Source organism: Ixodes scapularis, unplaced genomic scaffold (genome assembly GCF_016920785.2).
Source record: "Ixodes scapularis isolate PalLabHiFi unplaced genomic scaffold, ASM1692078v2 PGA_scaffold0__279_contigs__length_252992795, whole genome shotgun sequence".
Taxonomy (NCBI): domain Eukaryota; kingdom Metazoa; phylum Arthropoda; class Arachnida; order Ixodida; family Ixodidae; genus Ixodes; species Ixodes scapularis.
Window position 1 is genome coordinate 435,674 of NW_024609835.1, and position 26,239 is coordinate 461,912.

The 26,239-nt window shown below is 46.0% G+C and overlaps 1 protein-coding gene across 1 annotated transcript in view; it reads right to left on the minus strand.

Annotated features, from left to right (window-relative positions):
• Positions 1 to 5,636: 5,636 nt before the first annotated feature.
• The window catches only part of LOC115325797 (probable serine/threonine-protein kinase dyrk2), a 72,475-nt gene continuing 51,872 nt past the window's right edge, over positions 5,637 to 26,239 (minus strand). The window contains exons 5-6 of the mRNA XM_042288847.1: positions 11,051 to 11,210; positions 5,637 to 5,759 (exon numbers count right to left, since the gene is read on the minus strand). Coding sequence (XP_042144781.1) covers positions 5,637 to 5,759; positions 11,051 to 11,210 — 283 coding nt within the window. The remainder of the gene's footprint in view (positions 5,760 to 11,050; positions 11,211 to 26,239) is intronic.

The following is a 26,239-nucleotide window of genomic DNA, read 5'->3' on the forward strand; positions in this document are numbered from 1 at the left end:
GATTACCATTCTCTTCTCTAACGCCTTCACGCCTTGAAGGTATCGAAATAATTCCATTAAATAAATAAGCGGAGCTGTCCCGAAACCTTAGGGATGGTATATTATCTGGAGCTTGGCGATATACCCCACAGTAGTACGCTGTGCTCCCAGATGATAAAAAAAGAAGTCGCTTACGATTCCCGCTTGGTAAGTGGGAGGTTTCTCCCAGACCGTTGGACCTGTAATGGAGCAGTCGGGGAAGCGGTCATCCGGAACCGAGATGTGCGTTCTGGCCACGAAGATGTCGATCGTAAAGGACCTGCCAAGTAATCAGACACGGAAGTAACAAACATGCGAGTTAACATCTTCATAACAAGGCCACCACGCAAAGTTTCTTCCCGACCCAGTCATGGACATTATACGCTGACTTCCCTTAAATCAAGCCTTGCATGTGAACTGTGCCGCGACGCACGTGCAACCACCAATCATTGGTCTTCTCATCAGTCATGGCCAACTTTCTGGGAGATTCCGTGGAATAAAACGTTCTCAAGGAAATATCATTCTAATTGATTTCTGGTTAATATCACCCAGGCAATTGCAGTCCTCAGCAACATTACAATCTTTTGTCGAAGAGAACAGAATTCGACAATTTTGTAAATGTAACCAATGGAATTCAATGAAAAAAAAAATGTAGAGCCTTGGAGTAAACATTTTACCCGTTCATATGTTTAATTACTGCTTATGGTTATTTTATGACTGCCGTTTACAATATTCCTGAGAACATTGCGATTTGTTGTTGTTCAGTTGAAATTCTCATTTTCGTGCATGCGCGAGGCGTTGATTTCCAAAAAAGTTAGGGATGCCAATCAATGAGAAGTAAAATCGCAATATCGTGCTCCGGGGATAATGCAGGTTCACTTACAAAAAGGATGGATGCCTTATTTTGCCAGCAAGACCGCATATAATTGAACCCCTGGCCTATACTGTCGCACTGCTCACTTAAGTAAACGATAGCCAATAATTACACTTCGTCACGCTGCGGGATAATAGTGAATTAAAAAAAAATCTTACGCAACTTCAGTGCAGGCTAGCGCCAAAATTTGCGCTTCCATTTGCGCACGATACGCGAATGAGTTTTAGAGTGGTGTTTCTGCGCCGTGACACAAATGCTTGGGCCCCTCGCGCTTGCAACGCCACCAAGACATAGTAACAATTTTTATTTCACGCACGAAATGCTATAACTTGAGTAAAAAACAAGTTGTTTGGTCCGGAGTAACATTTTAGATTTGTTTAAATATGAGAATACGGCGGGAATGGTCGACCGGTCGTGTTCGCTTGCGTCGCCTCGGCAAAAGAGCTCTCGTGTATACGAACCTTCGCACACGTATACAAGTCGTACCTTCGCCGACGACACCGAGAAATGTTCGCGCGTCGCAAGCAACAAGCTGCCAACAGTGAAAGTGGTGCTCAGTGACTCTATGAGGGCGCTAAGAAACTTCATGGCAGGACGAATTAGTCAGGCCGCAGCGAGGACACTGGACAATAAGAGTTGCGGGAAAGTAACACTTAAATGGTACCCTGCTCACGAGGAGGGAAATGCGGTGGCGGACGCCATGGCTCGCGCGTTGGGAGACCGAGCCGGCAGCCAGTCATCACATTACGAACCTTGTGAGTATGGAGAAATGCTTAGGACATTCAGGCTAGACAGGCAGCTGCTACCGGCACCCCACCCCAACCTCACGAGGAAGGAGGCGGTGGTGTTTCGACAATTACAAACAAGATGCATGTTAACCTCAGGAATAGGGAAACATATTCTCCCAGACCTATTCCAGGACGACGTGTGTAAGTTACGTAAAAGCGACAGGGCAACGCTTGCGCATATCGCGTGGGACTGCACCAAAAGAAGACGGGAAGCAAGCCAAGAGGCGGACCTTGCACCGGAACTCAAAGACGCCACCGAAAGCGACAACTGCGAGGTACAACTACAGGCCGTCCAGCAGATCGCGGCACTCCTAGAGAGGCAAAGTCCTCGGAGGGTGCTATAGCGACGACGTGAGGCCGCGTCCGGTAGTCTAGGGCTACTGCTGCAGGATCAATAAAAGTTTTACACACACACAAACTTCTAGTGCATCATGGATCCCCCTTGGAGAAGCAGAAGAACCCTTGGTATACGCATGCAATGTCCAAAAAATCGTGCACGCTAAATAGCGCACGCAAAGCGAAACACGTGGTTAACCTTCGGGACATGCGCAGCGACGACGACGCTATTATTTGCGTACTCAGAGCCTTTGCGCACGCCATTCTAAAACTACCCAATGGGACCCATTAGGCAGTGTCAAAAGCGCGAGTCACTGGGCATTTTCTTTTCATAACTCGTTCAGCGATCGTAAAACACGTGCGGAGACCTGACGAACACCAAGACGGCGCGCTTTTGGTGCTGTCTGATGGGCAGTGTGAGCTCGTAGCAGCGGTTGCGTCTGTACTAATGGTGAAATGAAGCAGAGTTACGTTCATTTGGAAGAATAAAAACACCCAGGACGAGTAGAGACGACCACTCTCTTTCAGTTAGAAGCAACATTTGATGGAAGAAGGACCAGCGAATAATGGAAAGGGGGCGCTCAGGAGGGGGGAGCGAGACTGTGCGAGCAAAAGCAAACCCTTCAGCTATGGTGCCTGAAGCGCGTCTTCGACTGGTGTGCTTAGCGTTTTATCCCGCCCACCCTATTGAAAAAAAAAAACAGCTTATTCCAGCTTCAAGCTGGGTTTTTACCCCACCATGCCCAGCTTGGCATGATGGTCATGTTGGTTGATCTGGTCATACTGGTCATGGTGGTCGATCTGGTTATACTGGTCATGCATACTGGTTGATCTGGTCCCAGCTTCAAGCTGGGTTATTGCCCCAGCATGCCCAGTTTGGCATGATGGTTATGCTGGTTAAACTGGTCATTCTGGTGGACTTCCCAACCGGTTTAACCTATTTAAATTAATGCACAGGATAAACAAGCCAAGCTCTTCAGAAAAGCCAACTCGGAATCCAATTTATTATTTTCGTACTTGCGGCCGCCTCACATGAACTCAGATGCTACATATCCTCGCCGCTGACACAGTACTAATCGAGGCACAGACAATGGTTCTCGGTGCAAAGCCAACAATGTTAATAAAACCGGATTGCTTATCTTTCGACACGAAAAATACGAGACACACGCCAAAAACAGGCAATAAAAGAAGAAAAAACTACACGGAGGAGAGAAGCGAACCTGGGTCCCGCCAGTAATGGGGGCGAAGCGGCAACTTGCGCGGTCGGAGGAGGCGAGCAAATCCGTGTGGCTTGGATGGCATTGGCGATACTCTTTTCGGCACCACCGTCATTCACGAGCACACACATTTTCGAAGACACGAAGCGACGCCTCAGTCGGGACGTCCGACATCTTCCCGCACTGAACGGACTGCCGCTCGCTGTCTCCTCAAAACCCGCTTCGCTTGCACCGCCGTTAAAGTAATCTCCAAACAACGCGCGCACAGCCGTCCCTTCCAAAAATCTGCCCAAGATAGCCAAACGCGTCTCAAATTGTCCGTTCCTACCACTCTCTGGCTCTCTCTCTTCTCGCACACAAAGGTAGCTTGCAGCGCGCCTGACCCTCCCCGTCGTCTAAGAAAACGAGAGGACAAAGAACAGGACGTGGCCTCGTTTCAGCCTAAGCCGACCTTGGTGTGCGCGCTCCCAACATGACCATCTTGACCACGACGATTATTAGTTCGACCAGATTCACCAGCTGGTCTACCACCATGACCAGCTTGTCTCCCAGCTTGACCACATCGGCTCCATAGAAAACCAGTTTGACAAGTTAGGACCAGACTGGCTCCCGATTGAATATAAAACCAGATTCTACTTAGACCATGCTGGTTTTTGCTTAAACCAGACTGACCAACGTAAATTCTAGCTTGCCCAGCGTAAACCAGCTTGATTGTCAGTTAAACCAGCTTGACTACCACATTGACCGCATTGACCAGCATAGTTACCAGCTTGGCCAGTTTGGTTCTCATGCTAGTTTTTCCAATATGCATATATCAAAAGTGGTCCCAAAGTGACAACAAATTACGTCACAGAAGCCGGAGTGTCATGTTGCTGCCTGTCGCGATCCTGGCGGTTGGCCGTAGAAATGCTGTCGAAAAGCAGGAGCGAACGCGAGTGTCGCTGTCGTCACGGCGCCCCAGGCGTCCCAACTTCCGGCTGCCTCAACTTCCGTGGACTGTCAGAGTGGAGAGCGACCTACAGCAGAACAGGCGTCTGCCATATACACCACAATTGTTGGGACGCCGCCAGGATCGCGACCGGCGACAGCATGACACTTCTATGACATCATCAGGCGGAAATAAAGGGACCACTTTTTGGAGGCGGTAAACACACCAGTCGGAGACGCGTTCCAGGCACCATACCTCAGCCTTTCTCCTTTTTTTTCATTTACAATCGTTGTCATATTGTCACGAACGAAGGTGACGAGAAGACGAACAGTGAACTGAAAAATCAAGGTTTAATAGGCGAACTTGTGCCAAACGAAAAATAAAGCACGAGCGTCGAGGCAGCAGAAAAGGAAGAGCGAAGTTATGCGTCTGAGTCTTGCACTGCTCCAGGTAGTTCTTACGAGATTTGGTTGTTGAAAGGAGAACCGATGATCTTGAAGTTTGAAACATGTGCATTTCATCAAATAACATGCGACTAATCGAAGATGCACATGCACATGTATCTAACGCATGAAAGGAAATATTAGTAACATTCCGCGAGGACACGGTTCTTTTTTTATATTTTTATTAGGGATGTTGGGATTAATACGAGTCTGATATCGGAAATTCGAGTCCACGCATCCTCATGGTTAGTGATGTAGGTGACATTTTATTTCTAGCTTTAAGAGGGATTCGCCGAGGACTCATATGCAATCTTTCTTCGTAGATGGCGCAGAATTTTTCCGAGCGAGTGAATTGCTCCCAGCTCCGGAAGCACCACGGTCGCTTGGGATTTGTTCGGGCCACGGGCTGTTTGCCATCGATCTAGGCTATCAAGTTCAGGGAAAAAATGCCGGCGATGGCGGTGCCAGGGCTCATTGTTCAGGTACAAATATCGCGGGTGGGCCTGAGCCGGGCATTTTGTTTCACTGCAGTCGAATGACCAATTTATCTTTAGTGTCCTAGCCCAAGATGGGATATTTACTGTGTTATTATTATAGCGTAAATTTAAACTACGCGCGTTAAGTATCATAAAATAATAAATCCTGCTTTTATCAAAAATTAAAAAATCATTTTGTCCTAATAACAACGAAACCAATCATTGCCGCAGGCCTCTTTTTTTTTTTTTTTTTTTTCTTGTTAGAGATATCTAAAAAAAAAAGCCTGTTGCGATGTTTCGTAACGTTTTAAAATTTGGCCAGACTAGGTCACAATTCTGCCATTGTTGCCTTGTCTCCATATGCAAAGTATCAAGATTATTAGATTATTTATAGACATTTCTAGAGCTATACAAAAAGCAAAACTTTGCGTATGTTCGAAGTAACCGATGAGCATTTTGTTTCAAGAGTACCCTGCTAAATCTTCGTTTTCTGACCACTTTAAGGTCTGCAAAACTGAAAAAAAAAATAATCCACCGCCCCAACAGACTTTATTACTTACAGTATCTGGTCTTCAAGGCGGTCATATGCTTCAAGGTTCGGCACGATGAACGCCATACCCAGAACGATACGGTGTACTTTGCCTTCCTGTGTAGATCCCTTTCGGGCAGTATGCACCTCCTAGGAAGAGGAATGGAAAACGCAGAGCTTCAGGCGAGTTTTAAAGCTTAGCCATTACCACTGCAAGTCGTCTTCGTTTGTACCGTCTCTATCGCGACTCCTCTGATAAGTTCATGGTGATGCTTTATTAAAGCGGTAAGTTAATGGGTAACCGTGCTCAAATGCGGAACCAAAACAAATGCTAGATACGCTTTACTAGAACAAAGTATTCCGAAATATTACTTCAAAGGGACGCCGCAATTCCCCCCAATACCGTTGTCAAAAATACAATCACCAGCCTCCTGGCGGGTCGCCAGCCGGTTAGCTGTCGGTGAAGCAACGCTGGGAAACATGACGTCATGTTCCTACAGCTATTTCTTTTCCCGTGCCTTCGCTGCTGTCTCCGCTGATGATTTGGGCTTCTTATTGAGTTTCCTTCCGTTCTGTTGTGATCTAGCAATTCTCCTCGGAACCGCTGGCATCCGTACGGCCGTGGAACGACATGGAGTGGGAGTGTCTCACACTTCACGCAAGCTTACTGGAACTATACGGCGTTCACCTTTAAAAACATGAAACGATTTTTCTACTTTCGCTAAGTACTACTCAGAATCACTCCCGAAACTTAATAACGGAATAAATTTGCGTGGGTGTTTTTCTTTCTAAGCAATGGGAGTCGAAATTAAATTCGGGAAATATGAGCATCGTTCATTCCCTCAACTCGGAGCCAGAACAAGCGGCCACGTGGCCTGCCGCCTATTCCACGCCGCCAACGCTATTCATAGCCACGCGCTAGGGGCGGCAAAGTAGAAAACGCGAGCTGAGCTCCAGGCACTCTTATATTTGCAATTTTTAAAGTTGAGTGTGTTTTAGAAACGATGCAAGATATTACAGCGATTGCTGATAGTGGAACATTTTACTGTTTCGCGCCGTCGACCGCGCTCGATATCGACGCCGGACATTTTCGGCACTTCGTCAAAACACTTCACGGGCCCCTGATAAAAGATAACGAGCAATCAAGATACGTGCATGGTCATGCATGCTAGCAACATGACATGCATGGCCACTAAAACAGTCTCCGCCGAGCAATCTGCAAATCCAGCAACATGACATGCATGACCACTAAAGCAGTCCCCGCCGAGCAATCTGCCAGTCCACTGGAGTTGGTGCTCGTATGACCCAGAATTAGCACGAACAACAATTATCAGTAGATAGCCGGATAAAACTGCCTCGGACTTTTACCATGTATTATACGTCAGAAAGCAAGGGCAAAACATGTGCGTTAGTTCCCGTCAATGCACCTGATAGATAGGGAGTTTCATATTCTAAACAAAAAAACAGAAATATGGAGCTAGTAGTGTGTGTTTCTTTCAATAAACCTTCGTTTGAGAGTGACCTTCGTCTCATCTACTTCCTTGTCCCTGTTTATTCGGGGAATTTCGTTTAGCACGTGCGACTATTTGTACCGAAGTGACGTGCGAAAACACTCTCCCCTCTTACCGCTCATTCACACTGGAAGCGGATCCGCGTTCGCAAAGCGGTTGCGAACGCGGTTGTACAAATATCCAGTGCAATTGCACGCGCACTCCATGACATCAAGTGCGCGTGGAATTGGACTGGATCTTTATACAACCGCGCTCACAACCGCTTTGCGAATGCGGATCCGCTTCCAGTGTGAATGAGCTGTCAGTGTGAATGAGCGGTTATGCAGACAACTGAAATGCTCTTCACTTAATATACCCTCCCTGGTTCCAAAACGCTACGGAATTTCCGTCCAGTGTGGAACTCGCATTCATGCGAGACGCCTATGCAGGCTCTACAGTGCGCGCTCGCACATTTGCCGTTCATTCAGTCCATCTAGTTTGAAATGATAATTTAGAGGGACTCCTACGTCACAGCTCGGATATCGCTGTGTTTCACCTTGCGGGTTGCGTAAGTGTTTAGAATGTTTTGTCCTATACTTTATCTATATTCCAGGAATAGGTAGAAGACGAGTATACCGGAGTTGCAAGTCAGCCTTCCTTCTATGTGCTCTTATATCCGTATGGGCCGGCTAGCTAAGAACGGCACTTAGGGCTGCTGACTGCTTCTGCTTGTCTCCAAGAAACCTGGAGACTGAAGGTGTGTCGCCGCTGTTGCCACGGTGACCCTTAATCGTGGGACGCAACAGCTTTAACTTCTTGATTCCCTTTTAAATATTAAGTCTTACTTTTTTTTCCATTTTCAGTTTCAAATACGTAGACCGATAGAGCGATGCAGCCGGGACAGCCACGCTACCTGCGCTGCGCTAACAATGATATCTTGTTTTTAACTCAGTATGGTCGAACTCATTCTTCGGTCGTAATCTTCATGAATGCGCGCTAATGTTTATTACCGGTATTATAGATCTATATACCTTTTCTATGCAGGCGCCGCCATTTTGAATCCCGAAATATCCGGTATGTGGAAAACAATCGTTTTGCTCTCGCCACACCACTGGGATAAGCTAACGTTTTAATCGGGACTGTCTATCATTCTTGTTTTGCCTTCTATATTGTTTTACTTGTTCCGGGTTGTAATGCCTCGCTTTTTTATCCCCCATACCGGTTTCCTCGACTGTGTGGCTGTCGGACGACGGTAAACAAAAAAGGTCTATAAAGCAAAGCAGTAAATTAGAAGCAGCTTGCCCTCTTTCTTAAAGGGACCATGAAATGATTTTAAAATCGAATTTCATCCACCGCACGTCGTAAAAGGTGTGAAAAGGAACACAAAAACACAAGACTAGGGAGCCAAAAAAAATTATTTGCTGTAGAACTTTTAAAAGAAAACTGGACTCTTTTGCGACTTCTTTCCTTCGAAAGCTCTGCCTTTTCACTACGATGCATACGCAGAATCGGTGCACGTCAGCCGAATCCACATCGCCTATTGGGTAAGAGCCTACCTCACCAGCACCGCGATCGTAAACAATAAATAGCCGGCGAATGTTTCCTAAAAGTTTTGTTAAATAATATTCAGATCCACATTTTGTAGCATAATTAGAGATGTGTGGCGAAAATTGCCAAATTTGATAATGCTGAGAGCCAAGCGCCATCTATCGTGTGGTAAACGAAGCAACTACTGCGCGTGCGCAGTAGGGCAGGGCCAAGTTCAGAACGGTTATTTATTTCCTTTGGTTTCCTTCCTCTCAAAACTCTGACTGACTGAACGTTTATTTTTCTACGTGTTCATCTCGCGCGTGCCGACTTCAAGCAGCAAGAAAGAAATGTACTTAAAACAAACCACGACGAACAAGAACGCTGGATCCACAAACACCCGAGAAGAGCGACAACAGCCGCGAATCCCGCTCCGACGAAACTCTCAGAATATAGGCCTAGCAGGCACTCCGACTCGGCGCAGCGTTGCTTCGTCGCAAGACCGTCTGCCTACGACCGGCTGGCGTACTGAATGGAATATGCCCGCGCTACCCTTGTGGACCCTTCCGTATTATAGTTTGATCGCTGACCTCAATTTTAGGTTAAGAGGTGAGGTCAATCTCTTCCCCTTGTTTTCCGAGGCAGTGTTGACGAACACTCGTCGAAAAGGGACCCTCGTCGATCCTCTCCTTGTTTTGTGTGATATAGAGCTGAAATAAACGCTGTATGGATTACCTTCGTAGCACGGTATGTACACTTTGTTATTGGTATGCCATTTTTATTCTGACAGACTGCACGTCACTGTCGAGCTGTAACAGTTCGTGGGAGGTATACGTGCAATACCGGTCCAACCTTTCTTTGCCGAGTGTCGCGTCAGTATCGAGTTGCAATTGTAAAAGATCGGTCCCGAAGCGCTTACCAACAGCGCGAATTCAGCACTTCATCAAACGCGCGCGTCCGCTCCGAGTGTGAACAGGTATTTACGTGGCTCTTGCTGACAGTTCAAACGTATCTTTTTTAACGTCGGCTCGCTCCTGCATCTCCGAGACCGCGAAAAACGCCGCGGCAAATTGTTCCCATCTGCACTTCCCAACAGGCATACCGGCGTATGGGACTAGTCCCATGCTGTCGCTGTAGCGCAACGTATCTCATTGAATTTCGTTCAGCTGCGATGCGGCGATGAGAGGCGCCGATTCAGAAAATACGTCGGTGACATCGGCGCAGTAAAACCCACCGGCGCACCCCAACTCGCTAACGCTCCCATCTCCTACTGCAGAGAGAACTTCCGGTTCCGGAAACATCGTACGTCACGGCTTGTTTTGCGGTCAAGAAAAAGTCGATATTTCATTAATTTTTTGTGTAGAAGTTAATAAACCGAGACGAAAACGGATGCCTGTTCGGCATTCAGTGAACATTGACGGTTTATTGTAAGAGTTATGTGGAAAAAGTAAAAAAGTCATTTCATGGTCCCTTTAAGAATCCTCGTGCTACTGAGTACGCCGAATGATCCGTGGCACGAACGTGGCGGAACATCGCCGCGCCCGTCGCCATGGAGGCCAAGCACCAGTGTTGCCGACTCTCTGGAGCCGGCAGTTTTGGTTTCGCCGTTAGCCCCCGAAGAAAAACGTTTAAATAAAATGCGTAGAAAACTACACACGATGCCTAAAATATGCCCAAAAATTCAGGGCACACACTTAACGCGTACACGGCATGGTTCCTTCGCGCGTTATACTGATGTCTAGTATTAACATGAAATCAATGCGCGCAGTCTATCTGCTAATACTTTCGGAGCACGCGGATTAAGATCAAGTAACCGTCCTAAAAAGACTAAATCAAACGCATAACCGATTTTCGTCGTCCGTTCTTATCTGAAGGTGAACATCATCTTCTAGGATAAGCTTACACTCTAACAAAAGGGTATCACCTTACGCCCTTTTGTCCCATAAAATGCACCCCAATACTTCAGTTCGACGTAATGCGCACAACAGTCGAACAGACGGCCCCCAATTTTACGAGGGGATGAATAACGGTGTGATATAAGTTGAATATAACTTATTAAATAGCTAAAGTACGTATCAAAAACCACAAAAAGAGAACACTTGAGGTTTTGCAATAGGGCCAAGAAAACCCCGATTAATATTTTTTTTTTTTTTTGTAGTCAGTAACACGTAAATTAGCTATTTTAACATGTTGTACCACACGGCTATCAAGCCTCTCGTAAAAGTTAGTACCGTCACGTCGACGCCAGTGCGCTGTACGCCGAACGGAAGTTTTGGGGTGTATTATAGGGGACAAAGGGTGTAAGAATACACCCTTTTTGTTTTGAGTGTACGTGACGCGCGAAGGGTGCATCACCAACACAGTCGTGCTGAGAAAATAATGGCGTTCTCGCCCAACCAGTCGAGGATGTGTGAAATGTCGAACCCTAAGAAGCTGGATTAATTTGTTCACGTCGTCAATCGTGAATCTGGCGTCAGCTACAACGTCCAATATGCCGTAGTGGAGTATCTTCAAGGCAATCCATTCTTTCACTGCGTCCTTGCCCTCTTTCTCCTTCAGAGCGGCCAGAGCTTCATCGGCGTCCCTGAAAACGGAGATACATTAGGGTACTTGCACATCCTGAGGTCACAGTCCCTTTCCCCCTTTGGATTTACTCCGAGAAACTATATGTTCTCCTCGTGTTTGTTGAATGGGCAGTTTTACTGCAATGCCTTATTGCGTGTCAACAAAGAGCTGTCTGCTTCCAGGAAAAATTAACTTCAAGACACCGATGACGTCTTCTTGATTTTTGTCATTTTTAACAGTATAACGCGTGAAAAAGTATAAAGCTTTTCCAAGCCCTCCTGATTTGTAGTTTGTTTAACAATAGAGGACATATTCACTCTATGAGAGCGAAACCTAAAAAGCTGCATGACAACTACCTATCCTCAGTTTCACCCTAGCTCGGAACGTGGCCGGTGCTACCAGCCGAAGGTTAAATCAAACAGCGAAAATGGCACAACGTCATTGCGTCAAATACTAAGCCAATATTGGCAACCCCCGCCGAGTGCGGGCGAAATTTGATCGCAGCGCCCCTGGCGAGCTCAAAGTCTCCGCTAGCAAACGAATTCTCCACAGCGCACTGGTTTTGCCCATCTCCTTGCGAGATGGCCGATGAAAAAAAAATGTCACGGATATTCGCTGCTTTGAATGTTATAAGGTAGATGTCACCGCAAGAGGGAAGAACATTTTCTTAGCATAGAACGATGTTACAGCTCTTAGGGTGCAATTTTGGGGCTCTACCAAAGAAAACACTCTGTCAGAACTTATGTAGGCCAGGCAAAACACGAATGTTTTAACTTTACTGTTCTTATCGATCAATTTGTTTTGTTGTTGCAATTCCCATTTCTCACAAATGCCTTACTTATAAACCGTTTTGTCGAAAAGACGAGCTGGCTAATCCAGTTAAGGCCGTCTCAGGATGAAGAAGCAAAAGGCAATTTCGAACCACGTACGTGACTGTGATGTCAGTATGCTCTGGAAGAAGTCGATAATGCACATCCAAATTTGACACTATTACTGGAGTTAATAAACTCGGAGTTAAAGAAAAACCAGATTTCTCGCGCATGCAAAAGAGAAAAGAGTAGAACGTCGTAGAGCAAATAATGGTGATTTTGGTCACGTTATATACGGTGCACAAATTCCGATTGTTAGCGCCGGGACGACTAACGTATTCTGCGGGTTCTACGATAAAGGCCGGCACCCCTTGTACCGTCTAGCAACTCTCTCCATTTTTCAAAATCTATTTTTAGTTTTGAGGCGACGCTACGCCGCTACGTTCTTCCTCCTGCTTTTATGTCGCTGCTTTTTTTTTGTTTTTTTGTTTTTTGTCACTTTTGTTTACTTGATGTGGGACGTTGGAACCATTGCGCATTTTGCTTTGCCTTGTTTGATTTAGTTTTACTCTTTTTCCTTGGCTTCGGCGCTTACTACAGACGGTTCGCCTGCTACGTACGCCGGGACATTTTGAGGGTCGTCTGCAACTTTGTTGTTGTTCTTGTTTTCTTCCATTGTCGTCTGCGATAACCTCCTATTTTTTCCTTCGATTAAGTATCTAATTCGAAATCTTCATATGTGCATTTTGATATTTATTAAATATATTAAAAGTTCAAGCTCGCTATAAATGTATTTTTGGATTTTATTTGTGTACGCGGGCACGTTTGCTATGCGTCATCGTTTGTTGATCAACCGGCCGCCATCGGGCATACACCAGCGCATACTAGGAGATGGCCGGCATGCCGTGTGCTGCCTACCACTACAAAAACAAGTTGTTGCGATGTGGTGGAAAATTATTTTTCAATTTCCAGAAGGCCGCGGCTAAACATGAGTAATTACGTTACTGCAGCTTTCCAAATGAGACTGGAACAGCTATCCAACTCTTGCTTCAAAGTCGCCATTGAGGCCTCAGCAGACGATTATGAAAACTCCCCGGAAATCGCGGAGAACTTCACGGACGACAGACCAGATGCACAACTGAACACCCAGTCCTACGTAGCCGGGTGGGCCGCCAGTCAGATCTGTCGTCATGCTTGCCAAGTTCAACTGCAATCAGAAGCATGAAACATTTCGAAAGCTCTTCTGTTGAAGAACAAGAATTACTCGCATGCGAATATAACACCACTTTACGACTTAGCTCGTCACGTAGCCGATAACATCGGCCGTGCTTTCGACAAACATTTCAGTGATCTATTGCGCCAGACAAGGGTTCAGCTGAAGGAGTACTTGAGGCCACTGATCGACACTCGTAACAAAGGCACGCTGCGCAAAGATTACCTGGACACGTACGTCAACAAGTATTTGAATGCACTTTTGAGCTGCTTCGTCAAGCGAGCAAACGAAAAACCTGCCAGAGTCACTGGGAAAAGAAATGTGAAAGTAAAAAAAAGTCACACACTGCTAGCTTGAGCAGATTGCAGTGTGCGACTCTTATTTTCAGGGCAATGGGAGCTGGGACTACGTTTTTCTCTTGTGTTTTTAGTCCCTACGAGCGCCGTGAAAGCAAATAAACAAAGATGTAACAAAAACCTAAAAAGAAAAAGAAAGCTCGAGATGCACCTAAGCATGGCTTATGATTTGTGAATGCGAAAGCATGCAAGCCGCTCGTCCGCTCCCTTTGTAGTCTGCTCGTCCGCTCCCTTTGTCGCGCTTCGGGATCTCGGAGGCCATGGCGCAGCGGCCAATGGGAGCCCCGTCGACGCGCATTAGCCAATGGAACCGAAGGCTATCGGGGAAACTATCTGCCGTTTTCGGGCTTCAAACGGATGACGTCAGCTCGCTTCATGAGACAGTTGATGGTTTCGCATTAAAAAGTGAAGTTCTCGTTTTTCGATTAGTTTCGTCATGTTGCTTCCACTTTGTTTGTTGTGGACTCAACACCGATGGCGACCACCACCTGTTCTTTCAATGCTGCTACAGACGCCGTGCGCGTGAGATGCCCGAGCTGCTGCTGCTTTCTATTTTTTGTTTTCCCCATAAGCGCCGCAACGATCGCCGTCGTTGAGGGAGATCTTTGCTGGGTGATCTGTAGTCGGCTAACCTCTTTGTTTTATTCGCCGTTATTCGCGACTCTTCCCCATTTCGTTTTATTATCGTTTGGGCTGGGAAGTTCGGAACGTGTTTGCACGATCATCTTTCTCGTTACGTTTTGTTTTTGTGATGCTGCAGCGGCTGGTGCTCTTGCTCAGGTAATCTTAACACGTTGTTTGCGCACGTTTTAATGATCACCTATTCAGGTAAGCAATTGTGAACACGCAGTTTGTAACGGATCAGCAGTAACCTCTTATTACGTAGTTCGAACAGCTAAACGCCTTTTCTCCGCTTCCCAGACGCGCTTCAAATGCGTGTGGTCCCCTGAGTGGCGTTTGAGACCGTTAAATAAACTGCTCTATCTTTGTTTCTGCGCGCGTTGCTATTTGATTGTCGTTGCAGTTGCGATAAGTGGATTCCGCTTTGCAAGGGGACTGGCCGTAATAAATTGTTTTAGCTGTTTGGGAGACGAAACGGGGCTCGCAAAGCTCAAGGGCCGTCGCGGAGCCTATACTTTTCCATTGCGTCGTCTGCTTCCGTAGACTCCAAGTCCGCTAGAGTCGCCACCGTAGCGTCCGCCGCCGCTCGCATGGTTTTTCGAAAGAGTTTCCAGTATTGGCGAAGCTATATGGTATTTGGTTACGTGCTCTCTGCAGTTGATGGAGGACCGGTCGGTGTTGGCCGTATTTCTGTACGTAATTCTCCGCCGGCAGAGAACACGCCATGACGTTGCGCTTTTGCGCTGTTTGTTTGCACCTCTGCTCATAAAATCGGCCGCGCTCGAACTTAAAGTGAAACGAAGTATAGACCTTTCCCAAAATAACATTCTGCGCGCTGCCTTCTGAGAATGCGCTATAGTTCTGCTGTGCGGTTTATCAGACGCTGCGCCTGCATCCACTACTAAGTGACTCAGCATTTTTCGCCCAGGTGATAAGCGCTGAAAAAGTGTATAGTGTTGTGCGAAGTGTGGTTCGAATCGAACAGGTGTTCTTGCTTGCTCCAACACGGCAAGAAGAGCCGTTGTGTCGGTGGGCTTCCCTAGCACTGCGAAGGCTATGAACGACGCAGAACTATTTTATTCGAAACAGAGTATGGCGGTGCTACAGTGAGCATGAGGTGAGAACCTGAAATTTGATGTTCAGTATCACAGCGTAGACTTCGCTCTTAAGTCTAAACGTAATTTCAGCCTCGTCATTCGCGTAGCTCCCTCCGTAGATCGCAGTGATTGGCTCTCCGAGTGATCTGCGGGAAATTAGACACACAAAACCGTATAGATGTTACCAACTAGAAGACAAGGCCTGTGCTTTTACCCCTCAGGCGTCATCACTGGATAAAAGGATGGATTGATGGATGGACGAGGCTGAACCCTTTGAACAGGCTAGGTGACTTGCGTCACAGCTAGCCTGGTTTTAAGGCGAATGGGCGAATATTCGATTATTACGAATAGCAAATCCAATTTTGTTCTATTCGGCATTCGCTTCGAAGCGAATTCGACAATATAGAATTATTCGACCTCTCTAAATACAGTCAAACCCGACTATATCGAACCCGTTTACATCAAATTATTCCTTACATTGAACAACTTTTGTGCACAGTAATGTTACAGTGATAACATATAGCAAAAACTATGGTTACATCGAACCAAAATAGAGGCCGCTTCCGATATATCGAACTGCCAAGAGCGCCGTTTTGCTCTGTAAGCTGGCCGCCTCGGTGGCTCCGAGGCGAGAGCGCCGGCCTACGGATCCCCATGTGGCGGGTTCGAATCCCGACCGAGGGGCCCGCAATCTGACGGAGGCTTATTCCGGAGGAGGCGACGTGTAACCGAGCTTTCGGCTGCACGTCAAAAGATCCCCAGGTGGTCCAAATTCATCCTCAGTCCTCCGCTGGGGCGTGCCGGATGCCCGTCGTTGGTTTGGCACGTAAAACCCCCAAATTTGATTTTGGCTCTGCAAGCTCGCTTTCCCCCAATGCTAGTGGTCGCATTGGGGGAAAGCCAGCTTGCAGAGCCGAAATCGAATTTGGGGGTTTTACGTGCCAAACCAACGACGGGCATCCGGCACGCCCCAGCGGAGGACTGAGGATGAATTTGGACCACCAGGATGAATTTGGACCCCCAATGCGAGTGGTCGCATTGGGGGAAAGCCAGCTTGCAAAGCACGCTGGCTTTTTTTTTTGTTTCGGGGGGGGGGGGGGGGGGGGGGGGGCGTTGATTGTGCTCCCTCTCCTTGCTCCGTCCGCAAAAGAGAATATTATTTTTTTTCTTCCAAACGATTGACGCAACCGCTGAAAAAAAAAAAAAAAAAGAAGTTAGCTTGCTTTGTTAGTTCGCTTTCCCAACGCAGCCAGATGTCTTAAGGGAAAGCCAACTTGCAGAGCAAAACGGCGCTCTGCAGGAGAAGGTGCTCCTGCTCGGATGTACTCGGTGCTCTCGGCATAGTTCGGCGCTAATGCGCGAATGTAGAAGGCAGCGGCCTCTGCATTTTGGAGCCCGTCGATAGCGTAGAAAAATATTGTTATCGCGGATGCAATGAAGAAAAAACGGCAGAAGATGCAAGACTACTTCATTGTGTAATATTTCAGCAGAAAGTGGATTTTTGAGAGTCAAATTCATTAAAACTTTTATATCGAATTACCCGCAATATCGAACTAGTAGACATTTTTTTCTGAGTTCAAAATAAATATGTTTGACTAACTCTGGCTTGGATTTCCAGCCAGGTGGCGAAAGCTTCCGACCATTTCGACTATTTCGTGCTCCCGAACCCAATACACTTGAAATTAACAAATACAGTACTTCTAATACCAAATAAGGGCAAATATAAAACTATAGTTTAAACATATCTTGTGGTATTTGTTGCTTGCACTATTCGAACTATTCGATTCGAAATTATTCGGCCAAAATCACTATTCGAATCGAATTTGATTTGGACCCAAATTCCTCTATTCGGCCATGCCTAGGCGAAAGCCTTCTATGTCCCATTACGCGAAAAGGCGGCATCGGCGTTGTGCCCGAAAGATGGCCATAAAAATAGTGTTATTATATTGTACGCTAGAGGTTCAACTGGCGCCAGTGTATACGCGACTTCCGTGACGCAAATTGAAGCAGACAGCAACCAGTCTACTTTTGCGTTGCTCCTGTACATTCCTATGGCAAAATGTGCGTGCACTTTGTCTCTTCGCCGGAAATTAAAATGGAACACTTTAGCTATTTGGGTCGTACCGAACAGTACGTACCTTGATTAACATTGTGAAATGGTAATTGCTTTATTTAGCGCATTTTTCCTCACCCTACATTTTAGTCTCAAACGTGTGTTCCGCAGCTGGTGTGTAAAAACAAGCCACGATTCAAAGCAAAATAACAATCAAAAGGAACATAGAGTGCGTTAAAGGTTCGCCAGCATTCCGGTGACGCTTATATATTGCTAATATGCCAGTCCTGTCACTGTATGATAATGAGCCCGTCGGGTATCTTTATGAGGATATAAAAACATTCAAAACGTAAAGAATAAAGCACGTGGGCTGTGAAAGGTGTATGTATTGTTTTGTCTTTCGGGCAGCTTTTATCGGGCACCTGTTCTCAAAGATATCGAGTGTGCAGGTGTTGTCTTGAATGTAGAAAAGCATCTTCGCACAGAGCAGAAAGAATAAAGCGGTATTTAATTATTTAAAATCAGAACATATTACGTGGCCTTTATTGCATTCTAAACGTACACGCATGGGGAGTTACTGATCCAGTGTTGCTGCGTACTTCTTGCCGTCTTTCCCGGTTTCCAGATGTCCTTCGTTCCTTTGGCACGTATATCCCTCATGCTGAAAAGCGCCGACGCCGTGTTCGTGCTAACAGTGTCCGACAATGCACAAAAATACATGTAGGAAGCCGTTTTAGCACCGTCTTTAATGCAATGATTTTGAAAGAAAAACGCCGTAACTGACCAATTATTTCGTCTGCCTGACTGTGAAATGTTTCAGGCTACTTAATACCTACGAATTATTCGGGATGTTTGCTCTTATGGTTGAGCGCAGGGAGAAAATGCACTCACTTTTTCCCATAGAAATGCATTACCGGAAGTCAATTTTCGACTGGTTGCTGTCTGCTTCAATTTGCGTCAGCACACTAGCTCCACTTGAACCTCTAGCGTACATTATAATAACTCTGTGCCAAACCCAAACAGATGACGCTACCGATGATGATGGCTTTTTTCCATATTACCGGAAGCATTACCGGAAGTCAATTTTCGGCTGGTTGCTGTCTGCTTCAATCTGCATTAGCACACTAGCCCTAGCTGAACCTCTAGCGTAGATTACAAGACGGACGCGCTTCGGAAATAAAACACCAATAAAAGCACAGCGACGCAGATGCTTTGTCACGGAAGCCATGAAGCCGGCGGGGGCACCGCGCCTGCGCAGGGCGGGTGTGTGATGTCACCGCCGGACTATAATGCTTTCGCATTCTGACATGTAAGCGATCTCAAGTGTCTTCGGCGTGATTTTTTTTTTAAAGCGCAGCTTTTAGGTGCCCGTTTCCAGCTTGAGCGACAGTCGCCGTCGGCGTAACCGTGAGGTCACGTGACCCCCGCAAAGTCACGTGACTCCGGTGACGTCACGTGACCCCGTGAGGTCACGAGGGTCATGCAACGTCTCGAGGGTCACGTGACCTCACGGTTACGCCGACGCCGCTCGGAGGGAGGAGCAGCATGATGAGGAGCAGCATAATGAGGAGGTGAGGAGGAGGGAGGAAGGGTATACCCTCCACTCAGTACCCTTTTCTCCTCCCCCCTCAAGAGCTGCGCTCTAATTCGGCGTTACAGGGAGTTGTAAACGGCTTTCATTTTTTCTATCATTTATTTATTATTATTTATTTACATTGTACCTACATCGCCCTGTGGGTATTATTGTAGGGGGGTTTAGGAAAACATCATGAGAAGTGGACAAAGAAAACGTCATTGTCATCAATGGATACAATATCTTCCGGGAGCTCGTTCCACTTTCTCGCGGTTCTGACAAAGAATGAATTCGCAAAACTGTCAGTCTTGTAAGCGGGAACAGCAACCTTTTTAAAATGATCACAACGGGAAGAGATGTAGGATGGCTCCATAAGATAGCTGGCTTTATCAATTCCTGTTTTGTTGTGAAAGACACGGTGGAAGAATTTGAGTCTTAGTTTTTTCTTCTATATTCGAGTGTTTCCCATCCCAGCATAGCTTTCATATCTGTAACACTAGCATAAGGGTCACAGTTGTTCAGTACAAAGGCGCGGCCTGATTTTGAATTTTCTCTAGTTTATTGATAAGGAAGTCGTGATAAGTGTCCCACACAACAAACGCGTAATCAAGGATCGTTCCTACCAAAAAAAAAGTGAAATGTTTCTTTAACGTTTCGTGACGCAGATCTAAAATTCCGGCGGATAAAATAAGACATTTTACTAGCCTTTCTGATCGCACGTTCTATGTGGCTGCTCCATTTTAGGGAATCCGCAACTAGCACTCCTAGGTAAACATACTCGAATACAGTACATAAAATAGTCCCGTTGATTAGGTAGCTTTGAGAATCGTGCAACTCACTTCTCCAGAAACGAACATGTTTGCATTTACTTAAATTTAAGCTCATTTTCCATTGACTGCACCAAGAAGATAAAATATTTATGTCGGTTTGTAATATGGCAAGGTCGTCTGACCTGTTTATTTATCTGTATAATACGCAGTCATCGGCGGACAGTTTAATATGAGACTGTGTATTTTCGATGATTTCATTGATGTATATGAGAAAAAGTAAAGGCCCTATGACATTCCTTTGTGGTACACACCCGACGTAAGCCGAGTTGATGTTGATATTGTACCGTTTAAGACAACACGCTGCTCTCGACCTTCTAAATAATTTCGTACCCAGTTCAGGACGTTTGGGTCTATGTTTAGCAAAGCCAGTTTATACAATAATAACTGATGTGGGACCATGTCAAATGCCTTTCGAAAGCCTAAGAATACGCAGTCGACATATTTCGTGCTGTCTAGTGATCTGGATATATGATGATAAAATTCTACCAGCTGGCTGTTACAAGAATAGCCTCTTCGAAAACCATGCTGTGAGGGGGAAAAGAAGTGTATTGAATCGAGGAACGAGTAGAGGTTACTATAAATGATGTGTTCAAACAACTTACAGAGATCGATGTTAATGAAATAGGGTGATAATTTTCAACACTGGCTTTAGATACCGATTTAAAACCGGTGTGACGTTTGCCATCTTTCAATCCATTGAAACTATCCCCGTTTTTAAAGATTCACTGAATATGGCAAAAAGACACCCCGCTATAGATTCACTGCAGTTCAGAAAAATGACAGGGGAAATGCCATCGGGTCCGACAGCCTTGCTTGTACGAATTCCGCGCAGTAACTTCACGATACCGTTTATGTCAATTGTAATGCTGGGCATTACGCTTTGCTGCCTTTGGTGAGCTACTGGAGATACCAGATGCGGAGAGTCTTCCAGAAATACCGACTTAAAATACGAGTTAAAGCATTCACCCTTCCCGTCATCAGACAGCACTGTTCCACCATCAACTGTCAAAGCAGGAATACAACTGTCTTCTTTTTTGTTCGCGTTAACAGACTTCCAGAGTTCTTTAGGGTTTCTTTTTAGATTTTCGTTAAACTTGTCAAAGAATACTTTTTTGTTTAGTTTTATTTGCAATTTGAGAAGCCTATTGATCTCTTTGTACTTTTTCTCAGTCTGGATTGACCAACTTTTGGAAAGCTTTTTGTAAGCACATCTCGCTTTACTGATAAGTCTGCGAATTTCTACATTAAACCAATGTTTATTTTTTTTACGCTTCCCAGTTTGTTTCGATGGAATATTGCCGCGAGCGCGGCTGACCGAAAAGAGAGTGCGCCCGTAGCCTAGTCCGGGACAAGATGTTCTTGCCCGGGTAAAGAAAATGTGCGTCCCGCCTTGTGTCAAAACCTTTTTCTTCCGCCTCCATAGTGAAACGTTGCCTGTGAAGGTATGGCTTGATAGACGAGGCATTTACGTCCCATGGAGTGTAAATTGTCTACTTTGCAAACAACCGGAGACGATTGAACATGCATTCTTGTACTGCTGGGATGCAGTGTTCTTCTGGGACGTTTTGCAGCGGACTTTGAAAAAGGATTTACAGGTCAATCCTTTTTCCATTCCCTTCCTCCCGGTGGAGAAGCATGAAAGCGTACCCTATGACATGTTTATGGTATTAGGATTGCATAGCCTTTGGAAGTCTCGCATGGCGGTGCGCCACGCAGAGCAGCACCCTAAGTCGGCCCGCCTGTTTTTTGTCGAACTTGTTGTCCAAGTGAAGAGCGTTGTTGAACGTTTTGAAACCCCGCCAGAGTGGTTTAACCTGTTAGAAGAGCTAACAGGAATGAAGGAATTTTAATCCTACTGACGGCTCCAAGTCGGAGTACATGGGTTTTTAATATGTAATGTGCGACTTGTGCGCAATAAAGAAAAAAAACAAAAAAAAATTGCGCCCGTAGCCTATCGGTTATCGCGCTTGCCTGTCACGGAGAAGGTCAGGGTTCGATTCCTGGCCGCGGCTACACATTTTTGTTGACACTAGAATGTGATGTTCTGGTAAATTCGAGAACCGTCTTGGTTGATTCGAGGATAGAATGTTCTACGCGCCGAACCTTCTACGCCGAATGCTCCAGAAGCCCACGCGTGTACAAAAGCTGCTCCGCGTGCCAAGCCGGAGTCAGTTTCGCTCCAGCGTTCGACTCTGCTGCTACGCCGACCTCGACGCCCGCGACGCTCTGTTATTAACTTTTGTACCCTTTTATTTTTGGCACAAGTTCGCTACATTAAACGTTTATTTCTTCCTGTCTATTTCCTGTTGTTTTTTTTGTCACCACCCGTGACAATATAAATAGTTTTATACTTAGAGATTTATTCCTAAAAGCTACGATCCGTACAAGGAAGGCACCTCTATGCAACCGGGTGCACACACCCCCCGCCCTGCGGGTCGCCCGGGAATGGAATAAAGCGCGAGACACATGGACGGCAGACTCGCCCGATCCGACAGTCCGAATGCCGTTCTGGATTGCCGCACGCGACAGTTTGAGACACGCGCTTCCGACCTTGCATGCGACACGACGATCCGTTCGGCTCCGCCCAGGCAAGCGCTCCAGCGGAGGTTCAGTTCGCACGAGCGAAATTAGGAGCTCATTCTCGCTAGCGCGTGCATTCTTCGTTGGGACCATCTTTCTCGAATGAATCAGCGGGATTCACGCGTCCGGGTTCCTGCCGCTCAAGTCAGTCCCGTTTTCTTGTTCGTCCCGCCGGACCCAGTGCGTCATCATGACGTTCGCGCTAGCTGTGCTGTCATTGGCTGGACGATTCCGTCAATCCGTCCGCCGTGCGAAACTGTCTGGCGCGTTGGACGCACGTCGGATCGCCGATCCGACGTCTGAAGCGACCAAATTTTTTGGATCAGGCAGTCGTATTGACGGATCGGACGTCGGATCGGATGGATTTTACGCGCATCCGTCTCGCGCTTAAGGAACTACTTATCCTTCCGTCGAATTACGTCACCAGTCAGATAATCTCTTTTTGGTCATCCCCACCTTCCTTGTGTCTATACTTCCCTCGCTCTCCTAAGTCCCAATGCGTTTGTCAAATTAGCCGCTTCAGCTACTACAGGGTTAAGCTCCCTACAGTAAAGCATCAAATGCTCAGCCGTCTTGTCCTCCTCTCCACAAGCTCCACACACCGTATCCTCTTCCTGATATCGAACTCTTGGCGCGCAACACCCCCGTCCTCGCCTCGAACGTTGAGCTCACACTTGGACGTAATCCGTTACAAGTAACAAAATTACTTGTAATCCCTTACATTTATCAGTAATTTAGTAACGGATTAATTACATATTTTCTAGAGTAATTTTAAAGTAATTCCGTTACATATTTTACGTAACGGATTCCTTGTAATCCGTTACATTTTCTTTTTCAGGACCAAGCCCCCCCCCCCCTTCCCTTTCTAAAAAGAAAGTTTTTTTTTTTTTTTTTTTTTTAGGGGGGGGGGGGGGGTCAAGTTACAGTGGTAAAGTTGAGCGCAATGACACGCAACGGGAGGCTTGGCACTCTTCAGATCCGCAAAGCCTTTTTTTTTTTTTTTTGCAACACCAAGCCTCAGAGCCTATTTTTTTTTAAAAATCCTAACAACAATATCAAAAAATCCAAATGAACATTTCTGAAAAAAAAAGGGGGAGGGAGAGGGTTCAAGTTATATCCGCTTTTTTTTTTCTTCTTCTTCTTTTTTGCGATCGACGGCGAGGAGAGGACACCAAGTGATTGTATGCCTCGTCGAGAAGCTCGAGGCGGTAAGTGCACAGACAAGAATTAACAATGTCCTTCTCGGTTATAGACTTATAGTGACTGCGACCATTTTCATAATGTCACAACACGAGACAACGCTCCGTCTACCCTAAAATCTACTAAAAGAGATCTGATAATATGAGAAGGTGTCATTGCCAAAATCATGCACGCTTGTGCATGCATGTAAGTCACCCTTTTTGTGAGTCAGCTTTTTGCCGGCACTTCGAGAATGGTAATAGTCTTCCTTTCTTCTTCTTCCTGTACTGACCCCAGCAAGACGCATCTTACCTCAAGCAGATAGTTTTACAAATGAAACATAATTGTGGCTGACGTAGACTTCATCATGATGTAGACAAACCGAGACTGTGGTAAAAGCAGAGAAACTTAGTCGAAGAAGAAAGACAGGGGAAAAGTACGACGTACTTTTCCCCTGTCTTTCTTCTTCGACCAAGTTTCTTTGCTTTTACCACAGTCTCGGGTTTTCTACATCATGATCAATATCCACCAGCTCGCCTGCGCACTCACAGTTTTTTTCGTAGACTTGATATTCTGGCTTGAGAAGAGAGTGAAACTCGTGAGTTTGACCATGGCGGGGATTACTTAGTACTCTGCCTTTCGCTACCCGTGGCATCAGAGGACGTCTATCTGGAGAACACTGGAGTAAACTGGAGTCGGTTCGTGCTCCTTGCGTTTTTGAATAGCACCAAGAAAGGTACACACGTCAAACGTGCGTTTACATTTCCTTGTTTTAACCGCCGTCCTAATTAATTGTTGTTATGAGCGTCTTTTCTTTTTATTGCTTATATTTATTTACTGGAAACTTTTTTTTTTATTCACCAACGTCTCAACCGAGGATCGACCTGTTCAGAACCAAAGAAAGAAGAATATCGAGCCAAACCTTATTTATTATTGAATTATCACCTTACTGTTACAACTATGTTTTGCTATTGTCTGGTAATATATGCCGGTATAGTAATATGAACACAATTCTTATTTTAGTTTTGGCTAGATGTATGATGACTTGTACAGCTTCGCGATTTCGACAATAGAAATTTTTAGTAGATCGTCCCGATGTGTCCGATAACGATATCCGATACTCCGCCGCCGCCCTTGCGCATTCATCATATCGTTATCGGGGGTATCGGAGGTATCGGAACGATCTACTAAAACTCTCGAATATCAGGCAACGGCTGCAATGAGGAAGCTTTGCTCTAGCTTCGGGGTAAATAGTACTTCCATTATTTCGCTGAAAAAACTCAATGCAGAGCATAAAGCGTTCGTGAGGCACAACATGGCACTCCCATGCAGTGCCATATTCAAAGGGTTTTCAGCGTAGCGGTCCACATATTGAGTAAGAATTAACGCAAAATGTCTGACGAGACTTCCGAGAGTCAGCTGTTGCTCAAAATACTCAAGTTCATTAAATGGAACAGGTTGCAACAATAAGAACTTGAATAACCCTCTTCCGTTTGTTTCTTACTTGAGTGCAATAACGTTGAAAGTAACGCCACTAAAGTAACGGATTACATTTTGGGGTAACGGTCCCTTACTTTTATTGGAGGGTAATGGTAATTGTAATAAATTACAATTTAGCCTTGCGTAATTGCAAATGTAATTCCTTACTATTTTTTCAGTAACGTGTACAAGTCTGATTGAGCTGCCCCTAGAATTGTCGAAGATCCTTAGTAGCGTCCTTCTTAGAGGAGCCCTGCAAGGACTTTTTTACTGGTATTTAATTTGCACCGAACCTGGGCGCACTGAACGTAGTAACTTAATGAAACTTTTCTCGAATTTCGCTTCATTTTCAAAGTTATAGGCAAATGAGAATTACAAAAACAAGCAAAAAATAACCTCCTTCATGACGTCCTTGGGCGCTTGAGTGGCCGTGAACTAGAGGAGGGAGCGCCACTAAAGCATGTTCTGGATAGCCTGTATGAAGCGGGCGGCCAGGGCGGCTCGCAATGCATTCGCTGCGCGATTAAACACTAATTCGGCGTGCCATTTCACTGCCCACAAACGGCAGCAAACACGGGGTAAAAATCAGTTCAGAACGGGAGCCACTTGGCGCTACCAAACCGCCAAAGGGCCAAACCGCAAGCCAACGCTCGAAACCGGTCGGATCCTCGAGCCCGACCGCAGCGCGGCCGTGTACATTCGGCACCTTTCTCCGCGCAACGCTCAGCGGTGCCTGATCCCACTAAGCCTTTCTAGTGTGCGCCGCCTTTTCCACTGCTCGGTGACGGGTAAGTCGACGGGGCATTTCTTGCTTCCGTACGTTATAAACTGCATTTGTTTCTTTCTAAAATACTGAAGAAAAACTACTTTTAATATGAATTGAAACGGTTCGAGCCACTTATATTTTGTATTTCGACTAAAACGAAGCTTTTAGCGGCTCTGGCCGGTAGTAAGGCCAGGACCAAAAACGTCACATATCGCTTGCTTTCGGCACCGCGGATCGTCCCCGTAGCTGGAGGAGGTTTCCGCGTCGCCCGGTTAAAATATGACGCACTGATACTTAGTTACACTCTCTGTGCCCGCTGGCTTGCCCGAACCCCCAAGAGACGTGGAAACCGCAAAAATGTAGACGCTTAAATATAATCGCAGGGCCCCTTTAAACGATTTGTGCCTGTCCAAGGCCGATTTAGTCTGCATGCCTGCTTTCCATATTTTCCTCCCAGTTCCTCCAACAATCTTCTTAGCCTCTCTTTTCTCA